Source organism: Anser brachyrhynchus (assembly GCF_964034855.1).
Source record: "Anser brachyrhynchus genome assembly, chromosome: 12".
NCBI classification, from domain to species: Eukaryota; Metazoa; Chordata; class Aves; order Anseriformes; family Anatidae; genus Anser; species Anser brachyrhynchus.
Window position 1 is genome coordinate 11,695,591 of NC_137707.1, and position 22,659 is coordinate 11,718,249.

Sequence of the window (22,659 nt, forward strand, 5' to 3'; positions counted from 1 at the left end):
CAGCAATACTGACTTGTTCATCTGCTTGCTGGCTGTCACTGGGTGACAGGTGACCATGTCTCTCTCTTGGAGGCTTTTGGGCTAAAGCACATGATCATTCTTCACCTTGCTGAGTCTGGATGTGAAACACTGTAATACCAGCCTGCCAGAGGCACTGATGGGACAAAACATATTCTGCATATTTATAGATGTAAATAAGACCCAGATCTCAGCTGAAATATTAAGAAGTGCTTTGGAACTAGCCTCCTTCCTAGCCAGGCCTTGGAGATGCTGACAGCCTGGGCTTCCTGGACCTTCCCAAGATTTTGGGGTGAAGGGGAAGTGCTGGTGACATAAAAAGCTTTTCACGATGGGGAGTACTAACTCCTGCCATCTGTCTCCTGCACTGGACATCCTGCTTCGATCCCCTCCCTAGAGAAGGGCCAATATTTAGCTTACTGGGGCTAGAGGACTATTTCTAAAGAGTCCATTCCCAGCAGTGCAAACTGCAGGCTTACAGAAACTTTGAAGCTTTTATTTTAATAAAGTTATTTAATTTCTGTCTGTGCCCTGTTATTCTTTTGAGACTAAGCTAAAAGGTAAAGCTTGCTCATTAATTACTTCTTTCAGAACCATATGGGAGACAGACAGACATATCTATAGTAAGCAAATCCTTCAAAAGAAGATGGTAGTGATGATTAATAATGTTATTGATTTCCTGGCAACAATATTTCGTCTTTCAAACCCAGAGGACGTTAACCAGAGTGTGCAGAAGCCACTGTTGTGCCTATGTAGCCATCGGAGGGCTGGAGTATTCCACCTGGACCAGAACTGCAAGAGTGAATCTGCATTCCTGCAAGAACAGGAGTGAAAACAGGCTCCTTTACATGGCTCTAGCAAAAACACGCATTCACCCTGCAAGATGGACATCATTGCCCATGGGTGAGGTAAAGGTGTGCTTGGGCTGGCTATCACAGCACAACTGAAAAATCTTCCTGTAAGCATGCTGGATTCCCAACCAGCCTTGAAGTCGGAAATCTGGGTAAGGATCTGTGTGTCTGTGAGCAGCCTTACCGAAAAGGACCCGAGGGTCTGGGAGCACAAGCTGGACATCAGTCAGCAGTGCGTTGATGCGGCAATGGAGGCAAAACAGATCCTGGGCTGTATCTGCAGGGGCACTACTAGCAGAGACAGAGGTGCGATCATCCCACTCTACTCAGCACTTATCAGCCCACACATGCAGTACTGTGTCCAGTTCTGGTCCCCATGCTCCCCAAAAGATGTAGACAGACTGGAGAGGGTCCAGAGGAGGGCCATGAAGATGATTAGATGGCTGGAGAACCTGTCCTAAGAGGAAAAATGGAAGGACTTTGGTCTTTTCACCCTGGAGAAGAGAAGGCTTGTGAGGGGCGGCTCATCACAGTATTCCAGTACTTAAAGGGCGGCTACAAAGAGGACAGAGGTTCTCTCTTCACAAGAAGCCACATGGAGATTTCAAGGGGTAATGGTTACAAGCTGTACCAGGACAGGTTTTGTCTTCATATAAGAATGAAATTTTTCATAGTGAGAACAATCACATACAACCTCCCCAGGGACATGGTAGAATCTCCATCACTGGAAATTTTCAATATATGGCTGGACAGAGTGCTGGAATAGCTCATCTAGGCTCCTTTTTCCCATGGAAGGTTGAACTTGATGATCTTTCAAGGTGCATTCCTACCAGGGCCATTTATGATTCTATAAAAGGAAGACGACACTTGCTGTTTCTCGCAAACCATACCAGTTTGAATAGGACTGTTCCTATAGCAGTACCAAACATTTTTTCCAGATTTAGAGTTTAGAGACCATGACTTCAAACACAGGATAATAGAATAATAGAATCACAGATTGATCTAGGTTGGAAAAGATCTTCAAGATCATCAAGTCCAAGAGACAACCTGACCTCCCAAGTCCTATCACTAAACCACGTCCCTTAGTGCCATGACCCCATGTCTCTTAAATACCTCCTGGGATGGGAAATCCACCACTTCCCTGGGAAGCCTGCTCCAATGCTTGACTGTCCTCTCCATGAACAAATTTCTTCTAATACCTATTATAATCCTCCCCTGTCACAACTTGAGGCCATTTCCTCATGTCCTGTCACTTGTCAGCTGAGAAAAGAGACCGAAGCCCTCCTCACTGCAACTTTTCAGGGAGTTGTAGAGAACCATGAGGTCTCCCCTCAGCCTCCTCTTCCCTCACCTGCTCCTCATATCTCTTTTATTGCAGTCCCTTCACCAGCTTCCTTGCTCTTCTCTGCACATGCTTGAGCAACTTACAATCCCTCTTGTAGTGAGGAGTCCAAAATTGAACACAACATTTGAGGTGCAGTCTCAACAGGGCTACGTAAAGGGGCACAAAAATGCCAGATGCAAAGTGAATGTGGTAAACCTATAGCTGATAAATCATTTTTTGGCCTTTGTCAGCCATGAAGGTATATCAGGCTTAGTTACAAAAGTGTGATTGACTTCTGGGTACATAAAGAAGTGCCCCTGAAAATTGGCAGCTGTAGATTTCAGCAAAATCAGGGTCTGGAAAGTGCTGTAGAGATCAGCTGCTGCATGTGGATGTTTCCCAGGCTGACCAAATGAAAGGCCTCTGCAGACTCCTCACCAACATACGGTGGAGCCTGATGCACGTTCTGTGCCATGCTGCAGAAGGCAAGGTCAGGCTGAAGGTCTGAGGGCCTGTAACTTACATGGCACCAGTCCTGGCTTCTCTTTCAAAGCTGTGCCGGTCTGAGAGAACCGGGACGGTCGGTCAGCCAAGGTGACAAACGTCTGCTAGATGACAGGTATCAGCACACGTTGTCTTGTCATTGACTCCGCCAGAGCACAGAAGTTTCATCTTCCTGACAACGCTTTCAGCAGAGAGAGAGGATGAAGCATCCAGATAAAGCATCTCCTGATTACACTCTGGGGACTGTAATCTTGCAGCTCTCTTAGATGCTATGTCTGTGCATAAACTTCAGTTAAACTCGCATTTAATTTATGCTGTCTTACTAATTAACAGTTGGGGTTTAGAAGACCATGGCATGTTTCATCTTGCAATATTTACTGGCCTGCTTAGAGTCCCAGCTCTAAGCCACGTTTTAGCAGGGAAAAAATTAGCACTTTTTGAAAACTTGAAAATTGTGAAGAATCAGACATTAGAAATACATTAAAAAAACAAAACAAAACAAAAAACTAAGGCCTGCTGAGAAAAAAAAATCGATGACTTCTGAGACAGCTTCATAACTTTTAGGACCCAATTCATTATTTTCTAAAACGTATTGTTGTCGAAGTTGCAATTTTTTGCAAATGTTTGTTGTTCTAGGGATAATAACATGTCCTGGGGTTAATGGATTCTGTAACCTCCTATGTTTCAGTTATTTTTAAAAATCAGTCACTGGCAGCCAGCTGGTGAGTGCTTTATTAGTGCACATCCCCAGAGAGCAGACACTAACACTTGATATCTTTTTGGCTTAGAGGATAGAGCAAGGACACAAAGCTCCTCAATGAACCTTGGAAAATGAGAGGACAACAATGACGCAGCCCAAAATGTGCTGTGCAGCATCCCCATTGACCAGTGCTGCACTGCCACGGGGTTTTCATTGTCCTGCCTGTGCCCCATATCACTTACACTGCAACAGGGTGCTGACCTGCACTCTGCACCGATGTATCTCCTGCTGCATCTGCAGCTGATTTTTATTTTTCATGTACAGTAATACTGCAATAGCATCATAAAATATTAGCAAGTTTGAATGTTGTATCATTTTTCATGATGTTTGAAAGCAAAGGGCTGTATTCTTGTCTAATATGATATTATCTGTCTGTGCTCTGAACCTGCTCCAGAAAGGTGCGCTCTGCTAAGAACCTCACAAGTGAACCAATGCCAGTCACAGTGCCTGACTCCTCCTGACTTGTGCATTTCAAACTGTCAGTCATGTGCTCAAAGGGACTTACAAAATCACCTTTACTAATATCATGTCATGCAGAAATATCTATCTATCTATTTATATATATATATGGTCAAAAAACATTCCTTGAATGCATTGCAGATCCTGTTTCCCTTTTAGATAAATACATGCATGTTCTTTTCTCTCTGGAAATCCACATTATAACTCCAATGCTATCAGCATTTAACTTTTCAATATATTTTTTCTCAATAGAGGAATTTAATGATATATATGGTAAACATGCATTTAAAGAATGGATAAATACATCATATATGTCTCTCTCTTTGCAAGCAGTGTGAACATGTAGAAGGGCATGGGGCTTTAGTGGCTAAAAAAGATTAAAGAATAATGAATTTACCCATCCCTAAAGAAGACATAATGTTCCTTTGGGAAATTAAATAAACATTTCAAAATGAAGCAGACTACGAGGGTAACCAAAACAGATTTCTGAGAAAGTGTTATTTCAAGTTTTTTTTTTTAAAGCTTTCTATTATCAGTGCTTTTTCCCAATGTGAAGAACAGCAGGCTTCTCAATGACTTCAGCATTAGCCAAGTAATCAATAGTTGGACATATGGCTAGCTGCTGACTCCTTACCATTTGATAGTGATACCACGATGTCTAGCTTTTCTTAGCCAATTGCACTGGAAAAGCTCACATTACAGAAAATCCAGCAAAGGTTAAAAATGTAAGCTCCAACTAGAGTCTTCTGGTACCTTTTTCACAGATCCATCTCCTTGTATGGGGATGAGAATGGGAACAAAAACCAGAAGCTAAAATAGTATTAGGTGCAGGATTATGCATCCGTCTAAAATAGGTAAGGATTTGATTTTTGGATCTTGTCCATACCTTACTTGAGTAAATCAAGTGTCTCTTTCTGAAGAAACAGTAGTGAAAGCAAAAGTTAATGTTTACTCCTAATGTGAATACTGTATATTAGTTACAGTAATCTATACCACAACAAGTAGAAAATCATTGCCACCCTCTTAGTAATGTTTACTGTCTTCTCCACAACAACGTAAAATGGCAGTCCTAAATGAGGTACACAAGGTGTGAGACTTTGTTTTCTGAAAGCCTTGCCTTTAAGCTTTTACCAAACATGTATTATTACCCAGTAAACCTGACCGGTTCAATTCTAAGGCAGCATTCAGTCATGCTACAGATGTGCCAATCTAGACCTGCACCAGCCAAACAGTGTTCTTGTCTGAAAACTGTTTTACACTTCTTAATGAACTTAAAGCACATCAGCTAGCAGCCTCACTGTAAACTAAGCAGCAGTGTGCTCTTTTTGCATGAGGTGAAAGACACCTTACCACCAGTCCAGGTAAAACTGCCTGTCTCCAAATCGCAGCAATTCTGTAAGGGCATTGAGGCAGAAGTGAAAGTACCAATAAAAAAAAAGATGAGCCAGATGAAATGATTTGCCACAGGTAGGAGAAACAGACAATAAAAATAATCTTTCCCTCTCAGTTCAATTCCATTCCTTCTGCACAGCTTGAATATAATCAAATACAAACGTGCCCTTTCCAGAGCAACTGTATTTATAGAGACATTTACCTTGGCTTGATTTAAAGTACCCATTTGCAGACCAAGCACCATGAGAAGGTTTTAAATATAACATTAATATAAAAGATGATAAATAAAAATGGTTCAGATATAAATAAGCTCACACGCCAGTAGAGGGCAAGGAACTATGAGTAAATTGCAAAGCTGTATGGGCCTACGGTATGTAATGAGATAATTTTGGAACTGAGAGCATGAGAAACAGAGTGCCTTTAAGGGAACAAGGCTGGCAAAGACAACTTTGCTCCCTGCTCATGCTCCTCAGCCCCCTTCTCCAGGCATGAGTGAAGGGTGTTGCCCTGTGGCAATGACAAATGTGTGTGCATCTTGTTGTTCTAAGTAGAAAACCCTTCACTGAGTGAACTAGATAATGGCATACACATCTACTCAGGAACTCCAGTACAGACATGCTCGTGCATTAAATGCAGCATTACCTTCAGTGAGTATAACCAACCTGATCCCTGCCTGCAGACTAAAGTTATAACAATTTAATTATACCAGTATCATGAACTATACCAGTTTTACATTGCTAGCATGAATATTGTTCTACAAGACTAAAGATACTACTTGTATACCAGTATTGGTGATACAAAAAAGGGACTATAAGAAATAGTATAAGACTCATTTGATAAATGGTTTCACTGGAAAAGCAAATGGAGATATTGGACTTTTGGGCTTTAAAATCATGTTTTCATGGAATCTACCTCAGCTCTAGGCTCATTGCTCTGACACATGGAGAGGAAACGCCGAGGTGAATTTTTAAACCTCCTTTTGAGAGGCTGCATGTGCTCTGATAGTGATCTGAGCATGCACACAAGCCACCTCCTGTCTGGTAGTTGTGCCGCCATGTAAGTGTGGCAATGAATCACAGAATAATTTGGAGGAATAAATTGGAGGACACTGGGCCCAGCGTCCTACTCAAGCTTTGAAGTTAGAGCCAGGCTGAGCCAAGAGGTGACATTAGCTTGAGCTCAGCAATGCATAAAGCAGGATTAACTGGAAGTGGTGCGTGTCTGGCAGGCTTCAGGCATGGCTGGGGCACGTACGTTGTTGTCTGCACCCCACTGTGTTGATATGCCTCCTATCTCCTAAGAATTCACTAAAGGGCTTTGCAATTTTCTGCTCCCAGGCTAAACAGAGAAAGATCTTGGCATCGGGAAAACAAACAAGCAAACAAACAAAAAGCAGAGGAACAGAAAGAGTGCTTGCACCCCACAGAGTATGTTCTAAGGTGCAGGAGGCTAATGCCATGACAAACTATCAATTTGGAAAAAGACCTTAACAGATATCATTGGATAGGTACCATGATGTTCTGGCACAAACAAAAAGATGAAAGATGTAATGAAAAGGGTAAATGTGAAACTGCAAGGAAGCAAACAATGAGAGATACTGAAAGCTTGCCATGATGAGACAACTGATAAACACCACACAGGTTTTCAGCAGAAGCATGGGAGCATTAAAATGCTCCAGACAAGGGGAAAATGTCATTCAAATCAAACTGCAACAGTAGGAAGGCTGTTACCCTTTGGTAGCCTGGGCAGGGTCCTTTGCTATATTATCTCAAGCAGAGAAAAGGAAGAAACTGTGCTAGAGCTAAGGAGACAGTTAAGTAAAGTTCAGACAGAAAATGTCTACCAGATCTTCACTCTAAGAATAAAAGCTCAAGAAAGTATCAAATGGCAAGAGCTGCTCCTCACAGCCCTTAGAAGAGAACCATTAGAAAACTTTTGCATCACAATTTACTCTGGAGCGTGCTGAAGCATTGTGTCAGGGCAAGGAAAATAACTGAGCACAGCAGGGCACAACATCAAGATGCACTTTGCACTGTTAATGTAAACATCCACTTGGGTGAATGCTCTAAGAGAAACACTGGTGTCAAACAGGGGTCCTCTCACTTCTGCCTGACATCCTCACTGCCTGTGAACCTGTAAGAGGGCAGCCAGCAGCACCTGGCTCGAGCTGGATCTCGTTGGCATTAGGATCCCGCACATGTGCACAGCCCGAAAGGCAGGGCAGCACAGGAAAGGAAATCAGATGAAAATCAGTTGTGAAACAAGAATCTCAGTGCCTTTGAATCCCATCTGCATGTTAGGGCACATGAAAGCAAATCACATGTCTTGACAGGGGTGTACAAGGCAGAGGGGGAGCCATACAGGCCAATAGCAGCAGCTGCTTCTCCGACATTAGCAGGATTCGTTCATCGAAGGTCTACAGATTGCAAACCTTCGGTGCCAGTTATTTCTTTCTTCACATCTGGCTGCAGGAGCTGGAAATACCTTAATAATCAAACCAGACTACGGAGGTGTTTATCCAGGGCACCTGTAAATTAGTGTAATTAGCCTGCCGAGTGATGAGTGCTCCAGTTTGCGACTGGGGTGCCGGGTGACGGAGGCTTGTCCAGGGCTGCCGAATGACAAGTCAAGGTAATCGCGTCTGCCACACGAGAAGCCAGTGCCTGGCAGCCCCACGCAGAAGGCTACCCGAATGCCATCCTAGGTGCTTTCAAATTTAGGCCCTCAGCAGAATCCTAGGTAGCCCTATTTTTCAAAATATCATGGAATTTAGTGACCTGAAGGGTGTGCAAAAAGCATCATGCAGTAAGCAGGGATGGCAGAGCTGTGTTCAGTCCCTATACAGATTGGACCCTACAGAAAAGCTTTAGGCCCAGAAAGAGCAATGAGTGAATCTTGGGAGATAAATCTCACTTAAAGTCAATATGAATCTTGCAGCCCATTAATTTCAGCAGGAAGTTTGGAGATTAAATTGATCGTCCAGGCTGGGCTCAAATACACTTAGAACAATACTAATGATCGGGAGGGCAATCAGCTGCCATAAAGGTCACTTGTAGCTTAAAGGTGCAGCAGCAGCAGATCCCTTATTCCTCCTGAGCAGCAGCTTTGCTCCTAAATTACAGTCTGGTGGTTGCCGGCACGCAGAGAATGGTGCCAGCAGCTGGGGATGCCAGGAGGCTTTGCAAGGGGGAGAGGACATGGCTGGAGCAGGCAGACTGAAAACAGGGAAGGGGAAAGGAACACACAAGGTTCCCTCAGGGATGGGATGGTTCTTCCTGCACAAGTATTTGGGGAAGCAACATGGCTGCTAAATAGTGCTGGATTTTTCTCTCCACCTCTAAGAAATGCTGTTTTTTCTTCTCCGCCCAGAGTTTCTTCTCAGCCCACTTGTGCATGGCAGTTTAAAGCCTCATTTCTTACGATCATCATGATGCATAAGGTATTGTATTTTGATCCCCAAACCATCATAGAGTTATTTCCAGGAGACAATAGAAAAGTCCAGAGTGAAGCCTTGGAAGACCCAGAGATGAAATAGTCTCCTGCTAGGGAATTAATTTCCAAGCGACTCAACAGTCAGATGTTAAGAAATGCTATAAAATATGCCTCTCTGAAAAAGACTTTCTAGTATGACATGAAAAGTACTGATGCCTCTTCAAGCCCTTTTTGTCCAATCCCCTGTCATAGCTGATGAGGCACCATACCCAAAGCAAAGTTATGATTCTCAAAAGAAACACTAAGCAGACAGTCCTTGAAATCCACTGGTTTTGATGTTGGTATTTTGTGTGAAGGCATTTCAGTAATGCTACCATGAAGGGCAATGAATGGTGTTCTACAAATTTAGAGGGGAACAGAACAGTCCCCAGCCTCCTTTGTTTTATATTGCAAAATGAACTCTCAAACTAACATACGGTAGAATCAATAAAAAGCATGTAGCTTGACCTTGCCACTAATTCTAAGATGTATTCTTTAAGTAAGGCAGACTATTTTCTGCAGAAATAAATAAAACAGACCAGAACATTATCTCTAATATTATCTCTATCAAACACTAATACAGGCTTGGCGGAGAATGGATTGAAAGCGGCACTGATATGAGGGAGCTGGAGGTGTTGGTTGACAAGAAGCTTGACATGAGCCAGCAACGTGCACTTGCAGCCCAGAAAGCCAACTGTAACCTGGGCTGCATCAAAAGAATGTGGCCAGCAGGGCAAGGGAGGTGATTCTCCCCCTCTGCTCTGCTCTTGTGAGACCCCACCTGGAGAGCCCTGAGTTCAGCTCTGGGGCCCCCAGCACAAGAAAGGACATGCGTGTATTAGAACAAGTCCAGAGGATGCCGTGAAAATGATCAAGGGGTTGGAGCACTTCTTCTACAACGACAGGCTGAGGGAGTTGGGATTGTTCAGCCTGGCGAAGAGGGGGTTCTGGTGAGACGTTACAGCAGCCTTCCAGTGCCTAAAGGGGGCTTCGGGAAAGCTGGGGAGGGACTCTTTGTCAGGGAGCGTGGTGATTAGACAAGGAGGAATGTCTTTAAGCCAAAAGAGGGCAGGTTTAGATTAGATATAAGGAAGAAATTCTTTACTTTGAGGGTGCTGAGGCACCGGCACAGGCTGTCCAGAGAAGCTGTGGATGCCCCATTCCTGGAAATGTTCAAGGCCAGGTTGGATGGGGCTTGGAGCAATCTGATCTAGTGGGAGGTGTCCCTGCACGTGGCAGGGGTTTGGGATTAGATGCTCTTTCAGGTCCCTTCCAACCCAAGCCATTCTATGATTCTATGATTTTCTAGCAATGATATCAAAAAAATAAACTGGTATTATTTGCTCACGTTTATGAACTTGGCTGTTTCATGTATATTCTGCAAAGTTCACTGAAAGAGAAACTAGAGAGCAATTAAGGTGCCCACAATTTTGGTTGGAAGGCCATGTTAAGTGACTCATTATTTTGTGTCTGCAACAATGACAAAACACAGCTGCAGCTGCTTTTACGTATAAACCCATACAGACTGATGAGATGCTGGCACCGGCAAACAACCATCAGAGGACCCATGGCTCTTCCCCTTAGCACCGAGGGCACCTGTAATGCCCTCACCATTGAAACCCCCTTGTGCAAGCAGGACAGGCCAATGGCAGCAGGACAAAGTCCTCCGGGATTCTCTAGCTACAAAGGAACAAAAAATTCCCATTGGGATGGGCAGGTCCCGCTGTGTGAAAAAGGCTTAGGTGAACAGACTGCAGAGAGAACTATTTCAAGTGCTTTACTACAGCCAGGGCGTTATGAAAACTATATCTACTTATACTGGAATGAAAAACATACTTTGTAGCCCCCAAAAGATTTGAACATAACTTCCTTTACTGTTCTCAGCTGCCCCTGATGCTGACATGAGGGATTCTGAAGAAATTCTGCAGGAGATTCTGGACGAGCCCGATGACAGCTGCTGAGAGACTGAGCTAATGCCAGGGGATCACGGGAAAGAATTTGTACTAACACAGCTACAAAGCTTTTCTTCTGCAGATCCCACAGTACCCAGAAAAGTTACACCCTTTTCCAGAGGGTAGGAAACAGACCCTGAGATGCAAAGGGCCACCTAGCAGGCCATAAAATGAGAGAGGCAGTGCTCCTGATCTCTCTCATTCCTTTTCCTTTTTTTACACTAAATAGGCACTGGAGCCTTCGTCTTTTGGGGTGACTGTGTTTAAGGAGAAAAGGATAAGTACAGAAGTACAGACATGATAATGGGAGTCATTGCTGCAGTACATTAAGGTGGATGCAGACGTGGTTAAGTGAATAAACTGCTGCAGGTCAGCCATTACCACCCTGTAGTGTTACAGACTAACAACTGCATCCCAACAGTCCTCTTTATATGCGTTAGCTGAATCCCTGGGTTTTAGTATTAAAACAACAACCATAAAAACCTAACAACAACAACAAAAAACCCACATTGAATTAGTGCCAGCATGAGATGAAAGAGAAATATCTGCAAAGAAAACAAGAGGTGACTTCAAAGTCCTTCATTGATTCCTTCATGTTAAAGTCACCACGTCCTGAGGCATCACTTTATATCACCGTCTATTTTGTGTGTAGATATCGCAACCACCACAGTGTTTTCAAGTGCAATTAACTGACGCTGAAATTGCTTATGCTGCAGCCATCCTGTGAAGGTCTTGGAGGCTGGCACACATCCCAGCACATTACTCACTCTAATACAAGATGTCAACATCTTAGTGCAAGGACTTCTCTCATTGTCTGGGTTTCAGAGCATCCACTGTGCATGTTGCCTGCACTGCGAATGGACTTCCAACAGCTCTGTGATAAGCTGCTGGAGGAGGGGGCTTAATTTGGTCTGGGACATCGGCAGCATGTGAAAGAGTTCCTTTCACATCACCTCTGTGAAATTGCCAGACCCTCCAAGAGCCACTTTAAAAGTTAATCAATGATGATCAAATCCTAACTTCCATCCAAATATCCTAAAAATGGGGAGAGGAATTTGAAAGGACTGTATGAAATCCCCATGATTAGCAAAATATCACTGTATGATGTCTGAAATTTGCATTATTTTCACAGAATCATAGAATGTTTGGGGTTGGAAGGGACCTCAAAGTGCATCCATTTCCAACCCCCTGCCATAGGCAGGGATGCCACCCACTAGATCAGGTTGCCCAGGGCCTCGTCCAACCTGGCCTTGAACATCTCCAGGGATGGGGCATCCACAGCTTCTCTGGGCAGCCTGTGCCAGTGCCTCACCACCCTCTGAGTGAAGAATTTCCTCCTAACATCTAATCTAAATCTCCCCTCTTTCAGTTTAAAACCATTCCTCCTTGTCCTATTGTTATCTGCCTGAGCATAAAGTTACTCTCCATCTTTTTTATAAGCCCCCTTTCAGTATTGAAAGGCTGCAATAGTTATATCACCATTGGATTTGACATGAGAGCAACTACAGACAGGTGATTACTGCATTTTTAACAGACTACACGTACTATAGGGCTTTTTTTTTTGCTCCTCCAGAGCCCCACAGAGTTAAGAAAATAATTTTATAATATCAGAAATAGATTCCTGCATTTTGTCAAACATCAGAAGAAACATGCCCGTGTGGTAAGGAAATGTTTGACACACAATTGTAATGTCAGCATCCAGAGAAAGATATGACAACCCTGCTATGAATCTCAAGGCTCAATGCAACAATTGTTTCTATTCAAGCAGAGTCTCAGAAGTTGATGGGTTTAAGTGCAATGCCATTTTCTTACCACTTCAAGAAGCCTCTTAATAATATAGCTGTGTCTGCAGTGTGAATTCTTTGGGAAATTCAGCTGATAGCAAATTGTGGGGGCTAGGAGAAAGTAGTGCAAGACTAGGAGAAAAGAAGAGAAATACCATATCATTTTCTTCTGCAGTCTGTTGAAAAACAATCTGCTCTAACATTCAAACCTCAAGGGAGCTGTATCAGTGCATACCTTGTCACGGTTTCAGTAGCTGCAGCTGGTAAATAGATGGGAGTCACCATGTTTTTGAAACCCACATAGACATATTAAAGGTAAGCAGAGCCTCAGGCCTTATGTGGACCATTCCTAGCCCACGGAGCATGAACATCCACCTGTGGCTGCACAGAACCATCCTGACACCACTGAATGCCTACCATAAGTTAACCTCCTGTAAAAACAGGAACAGTGGCTTTAAGCTTCCATTCAGAACTAATAATCACAGAATCATAGAATCATCTACGTTGGAAAAGACCTCTAAGATCATCAAGTCCAATTGTTAACATAGCAAATAATATTACCTTCAAACATTAAGACACTGGAAACACACACTAGAAAAAGGGAAAGTCTCAGGCTCCTTTGTTCCACCTGCACAATGGGAGCTGACGGCAGACTACAATGCAGATAATGCCATGTGCAGGATGGCAGTATTGATGGGGTTGACACTGAACCACGTGGAGAGAGAAAATAGAGTGTCCACACTGTATGGACACAGGGCGATTGCTAGCTTGTTGAAGCCAATGAGAATGTTCTTGATATTAAAGGGCAGGGCCATGAAGAGTTTGTTCTATATCTTTGCATACCCTAGGTACCCTTGCAGTCATCAAATTAATAACCTTAATCAAAGGACAAAGCTGAAAGAGCCACATGAACCCAAACTGCCCTGCATAGTTCCCCGCATTTGTAAATCAGACTGAATGACTGCTGCCTTGTCATATCTAGCACAAAATGCTTTGCAGTGTGTAAGGGTACAGTGCCTCAAAGTCTCACATAAAAGCTGTTACGCTCTTCTTTTCAGCAGAATTCAGCAGACAAGGAGCTCAGCTCTAACAGATGAGAGGGGAACTGGCAACACAGCAGAGAGCTTCTAAACCAGACACATCCTCTTAGCAGGGTCTTAATCTCTGCAGCTGTAGATCAAAGAGCACTATTGCACAGAAGTACTACATGCAAACACCATTGCTAGTCCTCTAGAAAACAGCCTGGCTTGCTAGTTGACTCTCAGGACTGTAAGGCATGCATCACACATGAAACTCATGATGAAGAGTTTGGGGATTTTTATTTAGCAGGTATCTACTGTTAGATTATTGTTTAGGAACCTAAATGAATGCCGTGGCTTTCAGAACACAAAAAAACTCCACCACTCCCGAGGAACACAACTAAAGGGATTTTTCAAAGATTATTTCGCTAGCCACTGAAGTTACACAATACAAAAACATGTTTGCAAATGTTTCCAGGAACTTCATGCACCCTGGAATACTCTCTAGCCACCATCGTTTATGATTTTACAAGAATGCTTTCCATTTGAAAACTTTTACCTATGCTTCCATTGCCTACTGAAAGACTCACAAAAAAAGGCCAGGCAGGAGGAAATGGCAGTACTTCTTATACCTGAAGTGCTGTCAAATATACAACACCACGCTTGAAAATAGCAGTCAGGTCACTTGTAAAAATTACAATACTTTCCAACAAATGATGGATTTTGAAGGAATAATGCCAAATCTCAGAGATTATGAAAGCCATAGCTATTCCTTTGGTTGATTTGGAAGCTACACACTTGCTAGCCTACCTCAGCAACTCGATTTGTTATAGCATTTTTTATAGGAATCCTACTCTGCTGACAGAGGAGAGGTAACTGCTGTAAAAGGACGAATAGTTATGTTTTACTTTCAGGTTCACTGGGTACATGCTCTGCTCTGACTGTCCTCCTTCCCTCTCTCCGGAGTGATGGCTGGAATGTTCCGCTGCTAACAAAACCAACAAAAGGTATCCTACGGTTTCAGGTGAACCTGAGGCCACAGACCTGCTCTGTAACAAGGAATGGCTGATACTACACCAGTCAGCTTTGCATGATGTCAAGGTGATGTCATCAGCACGAATTTTGTATCCCCTCCTGATTTTGCTTTGATCCCTGGACACTGTTTTCTGGGTTGGGGATTCCTGCCCTCTGTCTTCTGGGCTGTGATGAGCCCTTCCACTGTCCCAGACTCGGAGCACTCAGTCTTTGGTGTAACTTCTTAACTCACCTCTGAACAAGGACGATGCTGCCATCCCCTTCTTACAAACGGCACAAAGAAGAACAGCCAGACTGTTGCACAAATTGTTAATTGGATTAAATTACGTTGTGGCATTAGATTACAAGCTCCTCCTCAGTGCCACTTCCTCCTGTCTCTAAGGTTCCCGTTGTGAGTTAGGCACTTTGGTACCTCTTTGGCTTTTGGTAAAAATGACTTGTTCAGCGCCACATGCAACCTCGGCAGCCTGGATCCAACACTGACATCGCTGAGCTAATTTTGAAGATCTTGTCATGAAGACTTCTCATCCCCTTTGAGATTATGTGCCCCAAAATACTAACAGCATAACCAGAAAGCAAGACTTTGTTGCAAGACCATGTGCTGCCTTAAAAAGGATACATATACTCTAAGAAGGTTAAGAGGAGAATAAATAAGTCTTTGACTAAACAAAAACATCCAGTGTAGTATTCAAATAAAGCTCAGCATCAGCTTAACACTGTTTTCAACTTTGTCAAAGGCAGAGAGGAACTGAAATCATTATTTCCTGTTAAAATTATGCCTTCATGGTAAAACAGGCGTGTTTTTATGATGAATTAGTATACACTTAGCATACCATTAGTATACAATTAACATACACTTCACCCAAATTTTAATTACATGATCCCATGTCTATTTTGTGCAGAACCTCTGCTTCATTCAGTCCCCAAGGCAGAGATGCAGAGGAACTCACCCTGACTCACCAGATCAGATGAGTCTTATTAGTTCCAAGTCAGGAGCATGGTATAAATCAAAATACCTTTTTCAAGCAGAAGAGCTCTGTGAGAAGGAAAAGCAGGGGAAAACAACGCTCAGGAGAAAACTGAGCCTGAAGACTAAGTAAGAATATTATTAACTTAATAAGAAAAGCAAACAGAGATGTCTGGGGGAGAGAAGGGAAGGAATGTAGGCATTGACTTACCCTGGCACTGTGGGGTATGTCTTTCTGTAGGCACTTGGACCACAGTCCTCCACCCCTCAGAGTCAACCATAAAACATTCCTTTGATGTGCCGAAGCAGGGTCTGGCCCTGCATGGCAATTCAAGCCTTGAAATGTACACGTTAATTAATCCTTCCCATCTTGGTGAGGCAAGAGATGTCTATGGGGCCCAAAGGCTCTCTTTGATGATAGGGAAACTGGAAAACAGAGGACTGACTTTCTCCAAGTCACAAACCGCATCCAAGGCAGAGCAGGGAGCAGAAATCCCAGTTCTAAGCTCAGCCCACACATGCGTAGATCATCCTTTCAGTGCCTGCTGCCACGCACACTACACTGATGGAAGGGTTCTGGGTCTGATGGCCTTGTCCCGGCAGCTCCTCTGATAGACTTGGGGCTCCCCTCCCTGTGGCTTCGCTTCACCTGGCAGTAGCAGGATAGTTTCAAGGTAATGATGAGATACACAAACACAGCTAGCAACTCGCCAACCAAGAGAACGGAGGGTGAACGAAATAAAGTGAAGCAGGAGGCAATGCACTGAGTTGCTTTAGCCTCCCAACGCAGACAGTGCAAGAAACCCTTCTTTGGTTGCATATCAGATAACAGATACCTTTGCTTATACAGCCTGCCAGATGCATCCAAAACAGACATCTACAAATTAGTCTCTTGTCTAAAACGAGATGCAAGGATACCTGTGGAGGTATCATTTGGATTTATACATACTTAGAACTAACCTGAGCCCAGCTGTACATCAACGCAGATACACAGTGCCTGCCATGAATGGTCCGGCTAGAAGTTAAAGGAAGGGAGCAGAGTCAGACTCATCTCAAGCTGAATTCTTTCGGCAGTGAGAGACAGGGACCTCAGTGAGAAATACATCCTACACTGGAGAGACAGCCCTTAAATGGGAGAAGCTGTCAGCTAGGACATTGGTAATACCATTGAAAAGCAATCATTTGGCAACTTGTGAGCCCATAGGTGCCAGAGGAGCTGTCACCTGCCACAGGAACTAACTGTGTTAGGTCTTGGTTTGCTCGTTTTTGATTTTATTTTTAATGGTAGCCAGTGTAGATAGTTAAAACCATAGAACACGGCAGAAAAAATACAACAACACTCCAGTAAGTTTCTCTCTTCACAGATATCACTGCACAATTCGGATGGTGCCATTACATCTTTGCTTGCACACACCAAGTCCTACATGGCAGCCCATATAAAACTGGGCTACTTTGATAAAGTGACTTCATTCACTACCATTTACTTCACTTGACTGTATGTCAGCCATGTGTCTGTTGCTCTCTTTCCCTCCCTCCCTTGTATCAGTACACATTCACAGGAAGAAAACGCAACATGGCCTGCTTAGTCTGGTCTTACGTAGCCCACCCTAGACATAGAAATCCAGAGAGGCAATAATATCACAGACTGTAGGAGGAAGAATACCCCTGGCTGTTACCTTCTGAAGTTTCAAGTGATTCACTGTTTATTTCAGCAGGTGGAGCTATTGCAGTACACACCATGAACTGCCAACTAGGCCGACACTGTGTTCAAAGGAGAAAACGTTTGCCTGGGGATATTTTCAGAAGAATCCTCAGCTGCATCCAGGCAAACGTATGCCATCCAGGCAACTACATGGATGTTTAGCAAATTGATTGATATGCCCTGAATCTCCTAGGAATGATTTTTAGATCTATATGATTGTAGGATTTATATATTAGTACCGCAACCTAAGCTTTTAGTTTTAACACACGTGAAAACTGACAAGTCCGCAAATCATGCCCATTCAGTAATTCTAGTACATGAAGACCAGCTTTTGCCATCAATTAACTTCCCCTGATTATGAGTGAGGTTGTCCTAACTGGTGGCAAAATCCATGTTTTTTAAAGGTCAGATGTCACTACTGTGGAAATGGCATATAGCTGCAATTGTGGAATTATGTCGTAGGATACCCCTGGCTGATGGAGTGAGGATTTCAGAATATTTACATACACATATATTGAGGAAAGGAATACAGATAAGAATACAATAATTCAACTTTCCAGAAATACTAATTTATGAGTATGACTCTTTAAAGGTTCTAGGAAGATAAATATGATCATGGACTTAGGCATAAAACAGCAAGAAATTCATAGTACAATTAGAATTTGAGATAAATGGATTAACCTCCTGCTCAAGCATCTAATTAAGAAGAAGCTGCATTCATCAAAGGCTTTTGTTGACATTATACATTACTGAAGGGGAACTGGGATTTATTGTCTCCTTGGTATGCAAACTCATTACCATTTTCTCTGATAGAGGAAGCTATGTACATGTACAAGGGCCAGAAAATATTACACCTAGTACAGTAAGACAGAATGTCTTCAAGAATTGACCCCTTATGCTCTGTATGCTGCATAAAGCATGTTCATAAGCTAGATAAGAATCACTTAGCAAGTCTGCCCCATATACTTTAAAATGCTTTATAATTTTTATTGTTAAAGACAGTAGGCTGTATTCAGCAGCTTTTTGTCTACACTCACAGTCACATTGGTTCTGGGACATGATGCCATTGCATTACTGGGCTGATGGTAAGGCAGAGTAACAAACAAATCTCTCACCTGGAGTTGTGGCATTCATACTACAAACCTTCACAGCAGGAAATGTTACCAGTGAAATCAAGTTCAGGGACTGCAAGACCAAGCTTATGCTGTCGGAGCCACGAACCTGCAAAGGACACAAATGGTATGTTATTACATTATCCAGGGGTAGTTAGGCCTTACAACTATCATGCCATAAATAAAGGGGGATTTGGTGAAATGGAGAGCTCATGGAAGAGCTGGACAGAGAGCAAAAGACAGGCATGCAAGGAATTTTTGCACCAATTTGCTGAAATAAGGAAGGGAAACAATACCGTTACTGTGATGTCTCAGGAGGATGGGTTTCCAGGATACACCAACTCTGAAATCTAAAGGATTATTTATGTTTTTAAGTGTGTCACTCTTAATCATCTTTGCAGAAAAGGGTCTGGAACACAAGTCTTATGAGGGATGGCTGAGGGAACTGGGGTTGTTCAGTCTGGAGAAGAGGAGGCTCAGGGGAAAGCCTATCTAATTACCTGAAAGGAAGCTGTGGGGAGCTGGGGGTCGGCCTCTTCTTGCAGATAACCAGCAATAAGAAAAGAGGCAATGGCCTCAAGTTGCTCCAGGGTAGGTTCAGGTTGGAAATTAGGAGACATTTCTCCTCAGAAAGAGTAGTTAGGAATTGGGACAGGTTGCCCAGGCAGGTGGTGGAGTCACCGCCCCTGGGGGTGTTCAAGGAGAGGTTGGACGTGGTGCTTAGGGACATGGTTTAGTGGGTGACATTGGTGGTAGGGGGTGGTTGGACCAGGTGAGCCTGGAGGTCTTTTCCAACCTTAATGATTCTATGACTCTATAAAATAGCTAGCTATTTTGTTCTGGGCAGTCAGAGTGAACTGTGATCATGCCATTAATTCCTCAACTAATTGTCGGGAAGGAAATTGAATGCAAGGGAAAATTTAAAAGCATAGGGCCATTCTGCAACAAAAGTCCCAGAGCTGACTCTCAGTCTGTGGAATGAGCTTGCTACAAACCACAGGCCAGGGTTCACAGACCCCAAAACCCCACCTTGTTTCACCTGAAGGAAAAACAGCTAGCCTCCAGCTGGACATCTCTACTAGAAAGCCATAGAAGTGCAGGCATATAAAAACGAAGCAGAGAAGTAACTTGGGACTGCATACAAGTCTCAGAGAGAACTCATGGGAAAGGATAAAACGCATACAACGTGTTACTTAAAACACTCATAAAATGCACTCTCCATGATGGACACCATCAGTTAAAAGGCAAGAAAAGCATTTGCACTGAAGCACCGATCAAAGAAGGTTTAATTATCTTTAAGGAATTATAATTGTAATATTAAAAGACACTGTCAACAACAAAAAAAAAAGCACCAGATATAACTGCACATTCTTTAGTGGATTTGCATTTATTTATGCCATGGAAGTATTTGGCCCTGAAATCTCATGGTGAGGAGATAGATTTTTGAATCCCATATTATGAATATAAGGACTAAAACCATCTCTCATCTCAATGAGATTACTCTGGGTTTGCCAAACCTTCCCCACTGAATGTGCTTCTCTGTTATTTTACTAGCTCTGATGGTAAATACAGTATTATAAGAAAAAGAGAAAGTTGAAAATATGCAGATTGTCCTAGAGGACACTAAAACCCTGCCAAAAATCCAAATCTGGGTTTGTGTGATAAAACCTGACACCGACTACAAGCCACTAAGTCCAGAGAAAATATATGCACTTTTAAAATATCTCACAGGCTGTTGTTGCTTTTGATTATAACATTCTTGGATATTTAGCTGATGAATCTTGCACACTGTTGACTTACTGGCAGTGAGACATATCACCAGTCAGCTACAGGGGTGTTTCATGAAAAACAAGATAAAAATTAAGGGATCAAAGAGTAGTCCACGCATGAAAAAAGCTGTCAGATTTGAGGATATGCTATGACAGGATGTGCTCAGAGCTACAGGCCACTCAACCGCCAGACGATGCAGGCTGCTTGCCTTATCTCTTCTTCGCATTCCCCCACACCTTGAGTCACTGGACTTCTTCCAGATGGGAAGTTCAGAACGAAGAGCATCATCCTCTTAATCCTTAGACTCAAAGGGTTAACATCTCAAACTCTGCCCACACACTTGACAAGTTCCCATCTTCCTGCCTGGTAAGTGATAGTGGGTAGAAGCTGTGGACTCCACAGGCATCCTTTGAGCAGCTCTTTGAAAAGCTGCCATCAGCCCACCTCTTAGACAGTTTCCTCTAATTTGCAGCAGATACCTCTCCGTCTCCCAGAGATGCAAGGAATACGAGCAAGAAACACTGTTTTGCTCTGCTCCTTATGGGCTTCTTAGTTGTTATTGTATTAATAGTCTTTCCCACTGGGACATAGAATTTTTGGTGTGCTAATTCTGATTATAATCCTATTATATTAACCAAATTCTCAGTACACATCCAGTGTAACATGACATTTCTATGGCACTTTTTACGTTGAAGGATGGAAAAAACTCTTCGCAAGCTATGGGCAAGATTCTTTACTTTTTGACATGACGCAGTGTGCTCCAGCAGGTGCTGTTAGATTGCACTTCCCATATGTGATCAGAGAAGAAACTGTTTGGATCTTTTCCTATTCTAGCACGCCTCAAAAATGTGGGACAGTCTCACCAGATATCCACAGTCCAGAAATGAAAAGCAGCAGCTGAGAGGCACTGGATTTAATGTATTCAGAGATTCTGCTGGATAGAGCTATACTCAGGAGCCATGGGAGCATTCACACTTGGACAGAGCAAAGGGAGACTCCGTCTCCTAGAACCCTGAATTTCCAGCACTCTGCTCATCCCGTGCCGATGGAAGAGGGGCTGGAGTAATGTGGTAGCACTGGAAGCACAGTTCAAAAAGCACAGGCAGTTGAAAACTTGAAGTGCAGATGCCTGTGCCATCCTCTCCAGCTACTGATCTTGGGTCACTGGTACAGACAACACAGTGGATAAAGGAAAACAAACAAACGAACAAAAATCCAGACACAGGAAACCACAAATTAAGGCAGTGGAAAAATTGTTATCATTTATGTTTGGGTAACTCAATGATTGTACACAAAGTGAGATGATATAGATGGACTCTCCCTGCAATTTGGAACTCAAGCTCTTAGATCCTAAGAAATAAATAATGTTGCCCTTGTTTTCAGCAACTCAGTAAAAAAACTCTCCAGACAGAATAAGAGTGAGAACCTAAAATGAAGGAAAAAATTACCATCAAAGAAGACATTACCATATATAAGAAAATCTTAAAATTATATATAATCAGATATTACTATTGCCTATTTTAGTCTGAAAGACAAAAGCTATTAATTTTTTCAGGGGTAAAATTTGCAAATTTAGCTCTAGCTTGCTTTACCTTGCTTTAGTTTGCTTTTAACAGAAATGCCCTTGATAGCTGAGAAAAAAACTCCCACCAACATTATTTCATTTAGAATGTAAGGCTCATAGAGCAACTCCCTCCCCTTCCTCCTATCTTCCCTTCCAACAAGTCATCAGTTTCTACTTTTCATGTAATTTCTGCAAAGCAATTGCTTTTTTCTATGCACAAAGATTGATTCATTAGATCATATATTTTTTTTTGTCTCTGGGCATTGAGTACCCTTTTGTTCAATGGAGTTAGATTGCATGCAATGTAACTGGAAAAGCACTTTCCATTGTTTCCTTATGACATTTGCTGGGAATCGTGAGACAAAACAAAAAGAAAACTGCTGATTCTTAATGTTTGATACTGTAGAAAGGATTCATTGCTTTGCTCAGTTGCTTGTGTACTTTTCAGGTAGGAAAGGGTCTCCCTCTCAAGAACAAGCACAGCATTTTTCTTTCATCCATATCATGTGAGTGTTCTACTTATAGCACCCGCAGTCACCCGCAGACATCAAAAGTTTCAGAGATGTCACTCCTTTGGAACTGACTGCAGATATACAGTCCTGGGCAATTCCCTTAATTTCATAACTGCCGAAGGCAGGTATCACAATTACTATTTTTCTGCATTTCTACACAAAAACAATAATAAATTACCATCCAGGGAACTCCAAATGCAAGAAAAACCAACAATATTGGTGGTATTCCCATCTATATCATAAAAAGTTTTAGCAATATTGCACTATTCCTTAAAACAAGAAACCTTCTTGAAATGCTTGCTGCTGATCTGAGTGTGACTTTTCACTTACCAGCAGAACAACACAACAGTTAAAAATGCCTTGGAAATTGCTGAATCCACTCCCACATGATAACAGGAATTCATGCAGTGAACGACAGCCGGGAAAAAAAAATAATGAAAAGTTCTAGAACTGCTTCTATTTT

The 22,659-nt window shown here is 42.7% G+C and overlaps 1 protein-coding gene across 1 annotated transcript; it reads right to left on the bottom strand.

The window, feature by feature from the left end:
- Positions 1-244: 244 nt before the first annotated feature.
- LOC308176362 (uncharacterized protein) lies at positions 245-22,586 on the bottom strand (the record flags this gene model as incomplete). Its single annotated transcript, XM_080551986.1, is given in 5 exon segments — positions 245-832; positions 5,267-5,352; positions 5,355-5,525; positions 18,313-18,459; positions 22,527-22,586. Coding segments are annotated over 5 exon segments (642 nt in total), but the record flags the coding sequence as incomplete, so codon positions are not given.
- Positions 22,587-22,659: the final 73 nt, after the last annotated feature.